The sequence below is a fragment of the Mus musculus genome, chromosome 9, assembly GCF_000001635.26.
Source record: "Mus musculus strain C57BL/6J chromosome 9, GRCm38.p6 C57BL/6J".
NCBI classification, from domain to species: domain Eukaryota; kingdom Metazoa; phylum Chordata; class Mammalia; order Rodentia; family Muridae; genus Mus; species Mus musculus.
The window spans coordinates 110,048,124-110,061,531 of NC_000075.6; the positions used below are offsets into that span (position 1 = coordinate 110,048,124).

A 13,408-nucleotide genomic window follows, 5' to 3' on the forward strand; every position below is an offset into this window, starting at 1 on the left:
TAACCAGACATAGGAATCCATGTACTCTTATCAGACTTAACTTGAATAAAATAGAACCTCAAACCATATGACCAAAAGACATTCCACATTGTTTGTTCTTGGATTAGGACTGGTGCTCAGTAATAACAGCCCCGGGTTTGAGGCCCCAGGTTCAAATCCCAGTGTTGAGAAAAGAATAAAAAAGCTCTTGTAAGTTATTGAAGGCTGCTAAAATGATAGGAGGGAATCAGAATAAATAATACAGAAATGTTGCTGAAGGAAATCTATCCTTTCACTAACATTATTTATTGTTGTTTTGAGACGGGGTCTCACTACATAGCCCTGGCTGTCCTTGAACTCACTATGTAGACCCAGGCTGGCCTGGACTCAAAGAGATCTGCCTGTTTCTGCCTCTGTAGTGCTTTTATAAGAGACTATTTTACTGTTCATCTACCTCTATGCTGGTCACCATTGGCAGGTATAGACAGGGCTCCTTCCTTCCTTCCTTCCTTCCTTCCTTCCTTCCTTCCTCCCTTCCTTCCTTCTTCTAGAGCTATCAGAAAGATTACCATGTGGTTTATAATCTGGAAAGAGTTCTGTGAAACTCCAATGGACTAGTATATTTGAGGTCATCCTATGCTTACGAGTCCTGTCTCAAATACATATTAAACTATTTTTCTTTGCTAATTAAGGAGACAATAAACTGGAGAGCCAGCACTGAGTATGATGATATACTCAGAAGGCTTGAAGCGGGAAGATACTGAGTATAGGCTTCGCAGTAATACCCTGATTCAAAAAGTAAATAAGTTGGTCAGGTATGGTGGCACACACTTTTATTCCTAACATTTGGGAGGCAAAGGTAGGCTGTTGATTTCTAGGCCAGCCTGGTTTAGATAGTAAGTTACAGACCAGGCAGGGCTATGTAGAAGACCTTGTCTAAAGGGGTGGGGTAGAGAATGGGTAGTGAAGTAAAGTAAGTAGATTTGAAAAGGAAGAACTAGGGAAATAGGTCACTCAGCGTTTGCCTTATATACCTGAAGGCCTGAATTTGATCCCTAGAACCCATGGACAGGTGGGTTATACTTGTGATCTCAGTGCTAAGGAGATAGAAGCAGGAGGATCCTTGGATCTACTCACTGTTCACCCTGTCTAACGTAATTGTCCAAGCCAATGAAAGCCCGTCTCAAAGGCAGTAGATGGAGCTGGAGAGAAGGCTCAGTAGTTTAGAACACTGACTGCTCTTCTAGAGGTCCTAAGTTCAATTCCCAGCACCCACATGGTGGTTTATGGACATCTATAAAGGGATCTGATACCTTCTTCTGGCATGCAAGCATACATGTAGCAGAGCATTCATACATCAAATAAAAATTTAAAAAAAGAGAGGTAGATGATATGATGTTCCTAAAAATGACACTCAAGACTGTCCTCTGGCCATATGCATTTATACACACACATTTCTTTTCCTTTTTTAAAAATAAGCGTTGGGCTGGGGAATTGGCTAAGTAGAAGAATGTTTGCCTAGCACTTGCAGGACCCTGGGTTTGACACCAGCTCCAGAGTTGGGGGACTTTTTTCAGAGTGTGTCATCCAGTAAATAAAGTGAATTCTTATTCAGTGGTGCAGAAAGGCTGGTCAGAAATGAGACCTTGGCTTTCCCAGCAGAACACTTCCATTTATTTATTTATTTATTTATTTATTTATTTATTTATTTATTTATTTATTTATTTATTTGGACCTGTCCATAAAATGAGGGACTAAGGTTACAGGAGCTGTTGTTACAGCATCCTATGTACACATTTCCATGTCCTTGCAGTACTGGTTTTATAGAAAACTTTTAAGGGATTCCGCAAATGGGATAATTTCTTTTAGTGAGTTAGATTTTGAGAGTTAGCTTTTCTTTTTTTCTTTTCTATTAAATAGATATTGAAAGTAGGTCTTAAATGGCATGTTTTGTGTGTGATGGTGGTTACTTTGTCTTTTTTTTTTTCCTTTTTTTCTTTACTAGTAGGGAAGCCTAAGTCACAATAATTTGACTCTCTGGAGCAAGTTTCTGTGGCACTTGTTTCTGTGGGCATTCTTGCTTTAGACATTTGATGGCACTCAGCCATTGTGTAGCCATCATGTTCAGACATACTGCTACCTGAGGTGAGGTGGCAACTAAACATACTGGCCTGAGAACTCATGTTTTAAAAAACTTCATGGGAATCTGAGTTCTAGAACTCAGTAATCCAGAGAGACTTGCACATAAAGGATGCACAGGGATTTCAGCAGTGCTCTGGATCCAGCACATTTGTTCTCAAACCAAAGATAGATAGGTCTGGTTTTCTTTCTTTAAGTTGAGGCAGGGTCTTAGTGCATTTCCTATGCTGGCCACTTGCCTTGGCATTCTGAGTCCTTATAGGGATGTATATACTCCCCCTGTAGGGATGTATACCACCAGTTTGGCTATCAGAAAGCATCCTTTTTAGGATTCTTGATAGAGTATTTCACAGGAGCCTGTGTTGGGACAGGTAGTGAGTTACAAGCCCTATGACAAAGCCAGCTTTGTTCCAGCGGTGCACTCTACATTTTTACAGTGTAAGGCGGTTCCTTCTAGCCCATGAATTGTGTTATATGATCACTCAGTCCTAAATATATAATTGGTGAAAACACAGGGAAAAAAAGGGTTGTGACTGCACTAAATGGAGGCAGTGTGTTCTAATGAGCAGGAAAAGCTCCAAGACATAGATTTGTTCCTGAGTCTAGAGATCAAAAGACGATGAACTGAACTGTAGTCAGTGTGTCCACACAGTCAGCCTCTGGAAGGAACAGAGGTGGTAGCACTCAGCTCATGACAGAATCAGGAAGAAGCAAAAATGTGGCTTACAGTTGGACTTAAGTGTCTTATTATTGGGATTCATTCCCAAAGCCTATAGTGCACTGGTAACTTTTTAAGAGAGGGCTTCACTATGTAGCCCAAGCTGGCTTCACACTCCCACTGATCCACTTGCATCTGCCCCTTCAATACTAGGATTAAAAGTGTATGAATGAGCCCTTTAATAAGCTCCCAGGACAGAAACCAACCAGTAGAACTGATGGGTTTTTGGAAATTCTACCTAATTAAGGTTTTGGATTTTATAAGGAAACAGAGACAGTTGGGAGGACAAGATGGGTCAGTTGTGAAAAAGCCTCATAACCTTGAGTTTGATCCCTGGAACCCACATGGCTGAAGGGAACCACTCCAGAAAGTTGGTCTTTGACTTGTAAATGGGCTGTGCTGGGTGCACATAGAGGGGAAAGCTCTCTCCAGGATGGGAGTGGGCCAGTGAGAGGAGTGGAGAGGAGAGGCAGATACTTCCAGGCCACAAGTGAGTGTGGAGCCCATCCAGTGAGAGAATGGAATGAGCTGCCATGACAGCAAAACCCACCCTCCCTCCAAGGATTGGATTCCTCAGTCTTTATTTAACATTAAGGTGTTTGTTTTAAGTGAAAATTTGAGCAATTTTCTGGAATCGTTATTCTTCAGTAGTTATAGCCGAGAATTGGCAAATGAGCCTTACTTATTTTAAAACAGTTTTTTTTTTTTTTTTGAGTTGAGTGAATTCAGCAGGCTGGGCATAGAATGAGATAAATGAATGTGTGGGTATACATATATCTATATGTAAAGCTGACATAATTACTGTCCTCCGTGCCTGAATTGGCACCGTACTGTATTTTAAATTACAGGGATGAACAGAGTGCTAGCTAGCAGGAAATTATATATACAGATTAACACACAGTGGCGTTCTTTCTCTTTTTTTTTGTTCATTCTTCCCTTTTTACACCTGGTAAATGCATTTAGCACCCAGCTGCTTTAGGAGAAAGGGAGACTGGGAGAACTAGAGAGCTTACCCTGAATCCCAGGAGCTTGCTGTGATGTCACTGCAAGACCCGTGAGCGTGGGTGGTGCAAGAGCTCCAAGAGTGAGTGGGGAGCAGTGAAAGGGACGATGTCGCTTCCAGAGAAGCAGCCAGCCGCGCTCACTGCTGCTCTCGCTGCCGAGGACGAGCAGCTCTCTAAAGGCAACCCTCCAGAGTGCGGGATGGACTCCCGGAAAGAAATCGGTCAGGATGGATTTGAATGGCAGAGGACAGAGGGTAAACTGAATGAAATCGGGCTGAATGTCAGCATGGATGGACAGCTGAAAGACAGGCTTGTGAAGAATTCCAGCTTCCTGGAACAGAATAAGCTCGGCTTTTTTGAGGGGAAGCTAGACAAAGAACTTAGCATCGAAAAGCCTAACAAGGCGTATCAAGAAACCTCCGGTCACCTTGAGAGCGGGTATGTGATTTCAGGAACCTGCCAGCCCTCGGAGGGGAACTTAGTTCACCAGAAGGCAGCAGAGTTCCACCCGGGACTCACCGAGGGGAAAGACAAAGCAGCTACAGTTCAGGGGAAGGTGGCTGGGAAGAGTGGACTAGAGATCAAGAGCCAGCCAGATCTAAATTTTCCCGGGGCTGCTGACACTCTCACTCAACATGGTGAGGAACAAGAAACCAGTGCTTGGAACGCCAACTTTTACTCAGTAACTCAGAGCCCTCAGGCTGCAACTCCAGGAAAAGAGAAGAATGGCCTCGTCTCCAGCTGCTCTGTGACTGGGGTGATGAGTGATAACTCTGGGCAGCTTAATAATAAGTCCCCATTACTGGTGGCTATCACCCACCCAGACCCAACTAGTGAGCATTTGCCCACCACTAGTCCACCAATCACTATGGTGGAATTCACTCAGGAAAATTTGAATGCAGGCCAGGATAAAGAGTTGGAGAAATTAAGGTCTTCTGAGGAGGGGCCTATGCTTGACCAAGTACCCCAGCAGAAAAAGGCAATCCGAAGAGCCCTGTCTGAGTGTTACCATCTCTCAGTGCCCCCAGCTGTGAATCTTGTCGATAAGTACCCTGAGCTGCCTGCCCGAGAGGAGCTTCCTTCTGACCTGCTGCCTCCCACCAGTAGCCCAATGCCAAGCCCTATGCCCAGGAAGCTGGGGGTGCCTGCCATGAGGCGCTCCATGACTGTGGCTGAGGACCAGTCAGCTAGCTGCAGATTGAGTGCTGGGGAACTGGCCAGCCTGTCTGCTTCTCAGGTACCAACTGCTTTAACCTTCGAGGAACCAGTGGCCAAGGAGAGAGAAGAACAGATCCACTTCAGCAATGATAGCAACAGCTCTGGGAAGAAGGAACTGGGCATCGCTGGGCTGTATCTCCACAGTAAGCTGGAACAGATTCCCGAAGGAAGCCACAAGGGAAAGGGGCAGGAAAATACTGGTGAGACAAGAGTTGATTCATGTCCCTTCATCTGCCTGGGAGGCGAGAAACAGCTGATGGCACTGGCAGGGAAGAAAGAAATTGAGGTCACTGCAACCCAGAGCATTCCATCATTGCTGTTGGAAGAGACCCCACGTGATGGTATGTTTCTAAATTTTGCCTCCACTGGGAACCGGCAGGCAGTGAGGAAGAAGCCAAAGTGATAGATGGACAGGAGCGTCAGCAGCTTGTTACTCCTGGAGTCTGGGACTACCTGGGGGAAGGCTTAATTCCCTTGTTGGAGGCTTTCTGGGAGTGAGGCAGGAGAACACAGTGAATCTGGCTGGGTCAGGCTGAATGCTTCACTGTGGATACTGGCTGGCTGGGTTGTCAACGGGTGGGGGCAAAATTGGTAGGCATTAAAAACTAGAGCTGCTTAACCTCATGCCAACCTCCCTATCCCATCCCCCATCCTTCCACCCCTCTGATCCTATTGGTTTGAACCAAATGATTCTTGAGCTCTGGCCATCCCACTGCTGCTGATTGATTCACTCGCCTGTAAAATGAATCACTTTGTATAGAGTCACAGTAGGCTTATCAGTACTAACCACTGCTAAGTTGCAGTTTGGATGGAAGCTGTTTTCCCTTCTGCTTTTGAGAAGGATTTACTTTTGTTGAAGTTGAAAGAAAGCCTTTTATACCTGGCTGTTTAATATTCTCCCCATGTCCTTCCTGTTTGACCCTGTCATGTTTCTAGTTTTCTATTCCTGTGTTTTGTGGAGGTGGGGGAGAAGAAGAGGAAGAAAGGAAATTAGGGAGAAGAGAGACTGTGGACCAGTGAATGGTGTAGGGCTGCCATCTGTGCCCTCTTCATTGCCTTTTCTTTCCTTCCCTTCTCCACCCCCCACTGCTGCCATTGTTGATAGATTAAAGAAGCTGTTTTTTCTCTGGGTCCACAAAGGATCATGATTCACAATGGTGTTTGTTAACGGGCATTTAAAACACAAATTTTATTATTGTTTGTGGGGTTTTTTTGTTTGGTTGGTTGGTTGGTTTCGGTGTTTTAAGTAGTCACTTTTCCTAGGACCCATTTTCAGTATTCTCTTGAGTACATTTTAATGAAATGTTATTTTAAATTTATAATTGGGGAGGGCATGCACCGTGGTTTGTGTGTAGAATCCAGTCTTTCTTTCTGTCCTTAGGTGAGTTCTGGGGTTGAACTATATTAGTTTGTCAGGCTTGTGTGGCAAGCAGTTTTACGTGAGCAGCCATCTAGGGGCACTAGCAGATTTTTTGTTTTTATTTTGAATAGACTAGGCAAAATAAGCTTATGTTTCCTCTGTAGTCTCTAATGATGCAAAATTGTAAGAATCCAGGTTCCCTGAACCTTTGCAAGTCTCTAGAAGTAGCAGGACTTAGGAAGTCCTCATGAATAGGATCCTCTGATCTTTCTGTCCACCCCCAGAAACCCATGATGGTCACAGAGAGGTTGTGCCATGCACCCTCTAGGCACCCTCTAGGCAGGAGTGAGCAAAGACTTAATTTTTGTCTTCCTTTTGATTGTTCTTGCCTCCCTCCTCTCCTCCCTCCCTTTCATTTCTATTGGGGCGTGGGCCATCAGGGTTTGAGTGGGATGCTAGGGATTAGGTCCCAGCTCATAGTATACTAGACATGGCTTGGCAAATCGTCAAAACTCTCATTGACTTAAGTATGTGACACAGAACTGGAGTCATTCTAAGCCTGGCTGGTTCATTCTTTTTTTTTTTTTTTTTTTTTTTTTTACGATTTATTTATTATGTATGCAGAAGAGAGCACCAGATCTCATTACAGATAGTTGTGAGCCACCAAGTGGTTGCTGGGAATTGAACTCAGGACCTCTGGAAGAGCAGTCAGTGCTCTCTCCAGCCCTGGCTGGTTCATTCTAAAAGAGGTTAGTGCTGGTAGGAAAAACATACTAAATGACTGACAAATCTACTAACTCGTTCACCTGTAAATTTGAGTCCCAACCTATGATTCCCAACACTGAGATATATAAAGACTGATTAGCATGCCTACCATTTGCCAGTCACTGACCGGGTTCTAGAAATTGTTGATAATCCTTGAGCAACTTAACTACCTAGTCAAGGGCTTGGTGGGGGGTGGCTGAGAGGTTTGTGAGTCATGAAACATTATTTTGGGGGAGACATTTAAGCCTGGGTTTTAAAAACAGAATTGCTGAAAGTTTAGAGGTAAAAACTTCCAGATGAAAACCTCAAGCTTTCAAAACAAAGCTTGAAGCCAGTACTGGGTATGGAGGTCCATGCTGCTAATCCTAGCCCTTGAGAGGCTGAGGCAGAAGGAGTTCACTATCAGCCTGGGCTACAGAGTGAGAGCCTGACAAAGAAAGCAGCAGTGGAACCAGGGAGAGGTTACGTAGGCCTTTGATCCCAGTATTTAAAGAAGAGACAAGTTTGAGGCCAGTCTGGTCTACAGAATGAGTTCCAGAAGAGGCAAGGATACACAGAGAAACCCTGTCTCAAAAAACCAAAAAGAAAAAGAAAAGGAAAAAGAAAAAGAAAGACAGTGGGAAGGAGAAACCAATTCAAAACCTATATGGCTTTTTTCATTTTAAGGAGTATTTATTCATTTTTAAACATTTATTTATTATTGTATGTATAAGTACCCTATAGCTGTCTTCAGACACTTCAGAAGAGGGTGTCAGATCTCATTATAGATGGTTGTGAACCACCATGTGGTTGCTGGGATTTGAACTCAGGACCTCTGGAAGAGCAGTCAATGCTCTTAACCGCTGAGCCATCTCTCCAGCCCTGTAAGGAATATTTATATGTAGGATATAGAAGAATCTCATGGATCCAACTCACAAATGTGTATATCTAGGCTGTAGCTAATGTGTGTCTCTGGGGGGTTCTCTGCTGCTCCTATGCACATGCCTCTTCCCCTCACCCCCATCTAGGAAAAATAAGGGTAAAATACCTAGAAATGGGCATTGAGTCTTACTGAAATGCTGTCCTAAGAAATGTCTTGACTGTTAAGTACTCTGTCTCCTGGCAATAACGGCAAATAACAGCCCAAGGTCCATGGGGGCCGGGGGCCGGGGGAGACTCCCTTGTTCCTAGTATTAAGGTAGGATGAACTGGGAGAGGTAAGACAACTACAATTTCCAGCCTGATGATAAAGACTGAGATGGGGATGGCAAATTTAAGGGTAGCCTAGTTTACAGAATAAGTTTAAGCCTACCTTGGACAGCTTAGTGATAGATAGATAAAAAAATAAATAAATAAATAAATAAATAAACAAACAAACAAATAAGAAAAAGTACCAAATGTAGTCTTTATCTAATAACTGAAACATGCTCTAGAAAAACCTCCAATGTACTAATGTGAGAGAATACAAAGGCTATGTAAATTAATCGGAAAAGGACCAGAGCTTTGTGGTTTCTACCAGCTGATACTCCGCTTCTACTCTCAGGAATCCCCCCCCCCTTAAATAAACTAAATTTATTTTTAACCATTGGTGGGGGGGGGCTACCAAAAAGTGCAGAGGGTCAGTGTTTAGTGATAAAAGAATTATCCAGCATGATCCTGAGTTCAGTCCCCAGTACTTCAAAAGAACAACAAATTAAAAAGCTGTAATTATAAACTGACTATGGTGGGGCATGCTGGTGCTTCCATTTAGGAAGGCAGGTCCAAGGTCGAGGTCACCCTGATCTACACAGCAAGTTCCAGTACAGCCAGGGCTATATGGAGAGACCCTGTCTCACAAATATCAGTAACAGAGGGGAAAACAAAACAAACAAGCAAAATAGAAACCAGTATGATGGATATACAGGGTGGGGGGCTGGGGGGGGTAGCGGAGATTGCTGGAAATTTGATCATGGTTTTCCAAGCAGGTAGTACCAGTACTGGAAGGATTATCAGAACAGCCTTAGGAAGGGGTTAATATAATGAACTCTTTTTCAGACATTCTCTAGTGAAACTCTGGCAACATTTGGCTCATTTCCTCCAGTAGTGTCTAGTAAGGTTACCCCTGGGGCAAAGAGGAGGTCCTCTGTGAAAAGTCACATCTGGATAGACAGCAGTAGTTCATGCTTATGTGAGCAGATGGAGATGCTACTGTTCACATGCAAACAATAAGACTTCATGAAGTGTCTGCACTATTTACCAAAAACCCTGTGCTAGTGAAAAATACTCAGTGTCAGCAAGTCTCATTTGGTGAGACTTTCCTTTAGCTAGTAACATAGCTCTATATACCAGGCATAGCTTTATAGTATATAACAGTTTGTTAAAGGAACTTGAAAAGTTTGACTCTCAGGACCTAAAGAATAGTGCAGTGGGTTTCAATGATGTTTCTTTTTAACTTCTTCTGTACCCTTGGAGGCCTGCAACCTAGAATTCTAGCAAGTAGGCGGCAGCAACAACAGGATGGGAAGAGCGGTAGGTCTGTCTGTCTGTCTGTCAGCAGGTAAAGCCTCCCCAGCTGGGTGTCAGTCCTCCAGGTTTGTCTTCTGGCTTCCACATGTACACCTTGGTACACCATGCCATACACACACTAAATAAGTAAATGGGATTTTTATTTTAAAGGATAGGAAAGGAAAGCCTAACAAAAAGCTTAGTTGTAAACTCTGTTTTTCTGCCTATTCCCAGTATTGAGCAGTCTGACTGTGGAGGTAGAACTTACGATACATCGTCTACTCCACACACTCAGCAGAAGCAGCTGTCCACCCACAGTAGCAGCAATTTCAAGGATGCCCACCCATCCCCCTGCCATCACCAGTAATAGAATTGTGGGTATCTATAAACTGCTTTTCTTTTTGGTTTTTTTTCAAGACAGGGTTTCTTTATATAGCCCTGGCTGTCCCGGAACTCACTCTGTAGTCCAGGCTGGCCTCAAACTCAGAAATCCGCCTGCCTCTGACTCCCAAGTGCTGGGATTAAAGGCGTGCGCCACCACTGCCCCGCTATAAACTGCTTTTCTTTTCTTTTTTTTAAAGATTTGTTTATTTATTTATTTATTTTTAAAGATTTATTTATTTATTATATGTAAGTACACTGTAGCTGTCTTCAGACACACCAGAAGAGGGCATCAGATCTCATTACGGGTGGTTGTGAGCCACCATGTGGTTGCTGGGATTTGAACTTCGGACCTTCGGAAGAGCAGTCGGGTGCTCTTACCCACTGAGCCATCTCACCAGCCCTTATTTATTTATTATATGTAAGTATATTGTAGCTGTCTTCAAGACACTCCAGAAAAGGGAGTCAGATCTCGTTACGGATGGTTGTGAGCCACCATGTGGTTGCTGGGATTTGAACTCCAGACCTTCAGAAGAGCAGTTGGGTGCTCTTACCCACTGAGCCATCTCACCAGCCCCCTAAACTGCTTTTCTTGATAGTCCTGCTCTGCCTCTATACAGAGACAGCAGAGAAACCTACATAGGTCTTTTTTTTTTTTTTTCCTACCTAATTCTGCCTAGCAGCAGGTCAAAACCAGATGGAAACCTGTCTCCTCCATTTCCCACTCAACCAGAGAAAAGTCCAGGACATACATTCTCCTTCCCACTACCTAACTCTTACCATGTGATACCCAATGACCCAGGGGATTCCTTTCCGTTCTTTCAGGCAGGACCAACATGGACTGAGAGCCTCAGTATGGCCAGAAGGACATAGTAGGTTAGAATTTATACTGCTAGGGCTCGGAATACTAAGTTTCACTTGGATTACAGCCAGAATCTACAAGCTAAATATAAAAGGGTGATTGTCTGCTACAGCACAATATTAGAGTTTCAAAGCAGACATCAAAGAATTTGCTTTGGGGTGGGGACATCCTCTTGGAGACAGGGGAAGGGATGTAGAACAGTCAGAGGGTGGACCAGGAGGGGCATAAAGCCTGGACTGCAAGATAGATAGATAGATAGATAGATAGATAGATAGATAGATAGATAGATAGATAGATAGATAGATAGATAGATAGATAGATAGATAGAAAGAAGGATAGAAGGATAGATAGATAGATAGATTTGTTTTAAAAAACAGCTACAAGTTTTCTGGAAGAAAACAAAACTGAGGGCCATGGGATATCTGACTTAGTAGATAATTGTTGGCAACCTGAGTTCAATCCCTGGAACCCACAGCCAAGTGCCACAGGTTATCTTGTGACTTCCACAGGCACATAGTGCTATGCATGAGCTTATGTATTTGCATCCTACCCTTATATACAGAACAATTTTTTTAAAAGTCATAAATTATTTTTAAAAAACACTTTACTGCATGCATTGATTGATTGATTGATTGATTGATTGATTGGGTGGGGGGAGGTAATCAGAGGACAACTTAGAAGAACTCCATTCTCTCCTTCCAGTATGTGGTTCTTGGGGATTATATTCAGGTTGTCACGCATAGGGGCATGTGATTTCATTTTAAGCCATCTTGCTGACCCGTGAAATGCTTTTAAATAAAAAAAGAAATGAAAACTTAGGAAATTCCCAGAAAAAAAAGTTAATTTTTAAAGACTTATTTATTTTACTTATATGAGTACACTGTAGCTGTCTTCAGACACCCCAGAAGAGGGCATCAGATCCCATTACAGATGGTTGTGAGCCACCATGTGGTTGCTGGGAATTGAACTCAGGACCTCTGGAAGAGCAGTCAGTGCTCTTAACCGCTGAGCCATCTCTCCAGCCCTATTTATTATTTTATTTTTATTTCTTGAGGCAGGGTTTCTCTGTGCAGCCCTAGCTGTTCTAGAATTCACTATGTAAACCAGGAGGGACTTGAACTCAGAGATCTAACTACCTCTGCCTGCCAAGTGCTGGGATTAAAAGCATGTGACTATAATCACTGGCTACTTCAATCCTTTTGCCAAATTTGGTATATTAGATAATATCTAAACAGCCATGGAGTCATGCATGCATCCATTCTCCTCTAGAGACTGAAGGTAGAAATGCTCAGGTTTTTCATTATTGTCCCTGTTCTTCTGAGAATCATTCTTTTTTTTTTTTCTTTTGCTATTATTCAAATGATTGAACTGAATACTTTGTACTCATTTGGCAAATTCACTAATCCCTGTAAGGATGGGACTCACTAATCCCCATAAGGATGGGATGCACTGGGCCGATCACATCTCTGATTCACTGTTTCTATCCCATTTTTATTGTTTTAGGGTTTTGGGCTTTGTTTTTTAATGAGAAAAGGTTTCAACTCTGTAGGCCAGGTTGTCCTTGTAGTGACAGTTTACTCGTATATAAGATAAACAAAATCTTAAAAAAATAAATAAGAGGTTCAAGAAACTGAACAAATTCTAAATGTAGAAAATCTCCAAACATCTTATAACAAGGCTTCTTATTTTCAAGTTAACTTGAACTTTTATAAAAAGAAAATCTTTAAAGCAGCAGGGAGGGACTCCTCAGAGAATGATTTTATTTTATTTTTTAACAGAAACCAAAGGACATTGCAGTAGCAGGTGTTTTCTTAGGGCTGTGAACAAGAAATAAGCCTTTTATGCCTGTGTGTTTGTGTGTGTGCAGCTGCACATGACATGTTGGTAATACCATCTCCTGCCTTTGAAACGGGCTGTCTTACTGCCCTGCAGCTCCCCGCTGCCACTAGACTGCCTGCCAGTCTCAACTTATTACCTTACACTGGGATTACAAGCAGGCATTTCCCCTTGGGTTCTGAGGATCAAACATAGGTATCCATTTGCCTGCTTTACTGAGCTGTCTCTCAAGTCCCTAAAGTGGGCTTAGAGGGGTGGGGGGAGGGCTGCTCACAATATAGCTCCACAGTAGTGTGTGCCTAAAATGTGCAAGTCATGGGTTTCACTTCAGAAAACCAAAGTGGGGTGGTTCAAGGATCTTTTTTTTTTTTTTTTTTTTTTTTTGGTTTTTCGAGACAGAGTTTCTATGTGTAGCCCTGGCTGTCCTGGAACTCACTCTGTAGACCAGGCTGGCCTCGAACTCAGAAATCCGCCTGCCTCTGCCTCCCGAGTGCTGGGATTAAAAGTGTGAGCCACCACGCCCGGCTTGGTTCAAGGATCTTAAGGGGAAGTAAAAGTTTAGTAGTTTATTCTGCACAAAGCAATAAATTCCAAAAATGTTAATTTAGAAATTCTAAACGATATTCATATAATCCATACAATACCATGAAGATCCAAGATATGAACCATCAACTCTTTATGTC

At 42.9% G+C, this 13,408-nt stretch overlaps 1 protein-coding gene across 48 annotated transcripts in view; it reads left to right on the forward strand.

Moving 5' to 3' along the window:
- Map4 (microtubule-associated protein 4) overlaps positions 1 to 13,408 on the forward strand; it is a 154,114-nt gene that overhangs the window by 118,283 nt on the left and 22,423 nt on the right. For 13 of the 48 annotated variants that reach the window (XM_006511960.4, XM_006511964.4, XM_017313179.2 and 10 more), the window contains exon 1: positions 1,722 to 5,399. The exons of 27 other annotated variants lie outside the window; for them this stretch is intronic. In XM_006511960.4, the coding sequence (XP_006512023.1) occupies positions 3,947 to 5,399 (1,453 nt within the window). In that variant the 5' untranslated portion in view covers positions 1,722 to 3,946. Of the gene's footprint in view, positions 1 to 1,721; positions 5,400 to 13,408 lie in introns of those variants that run through there. 8 more of the 48 variants (XM_017313175.2, XM_017313174.2, XM_017313176.2 and 5 more) reach the window with 2 other exon arrangements.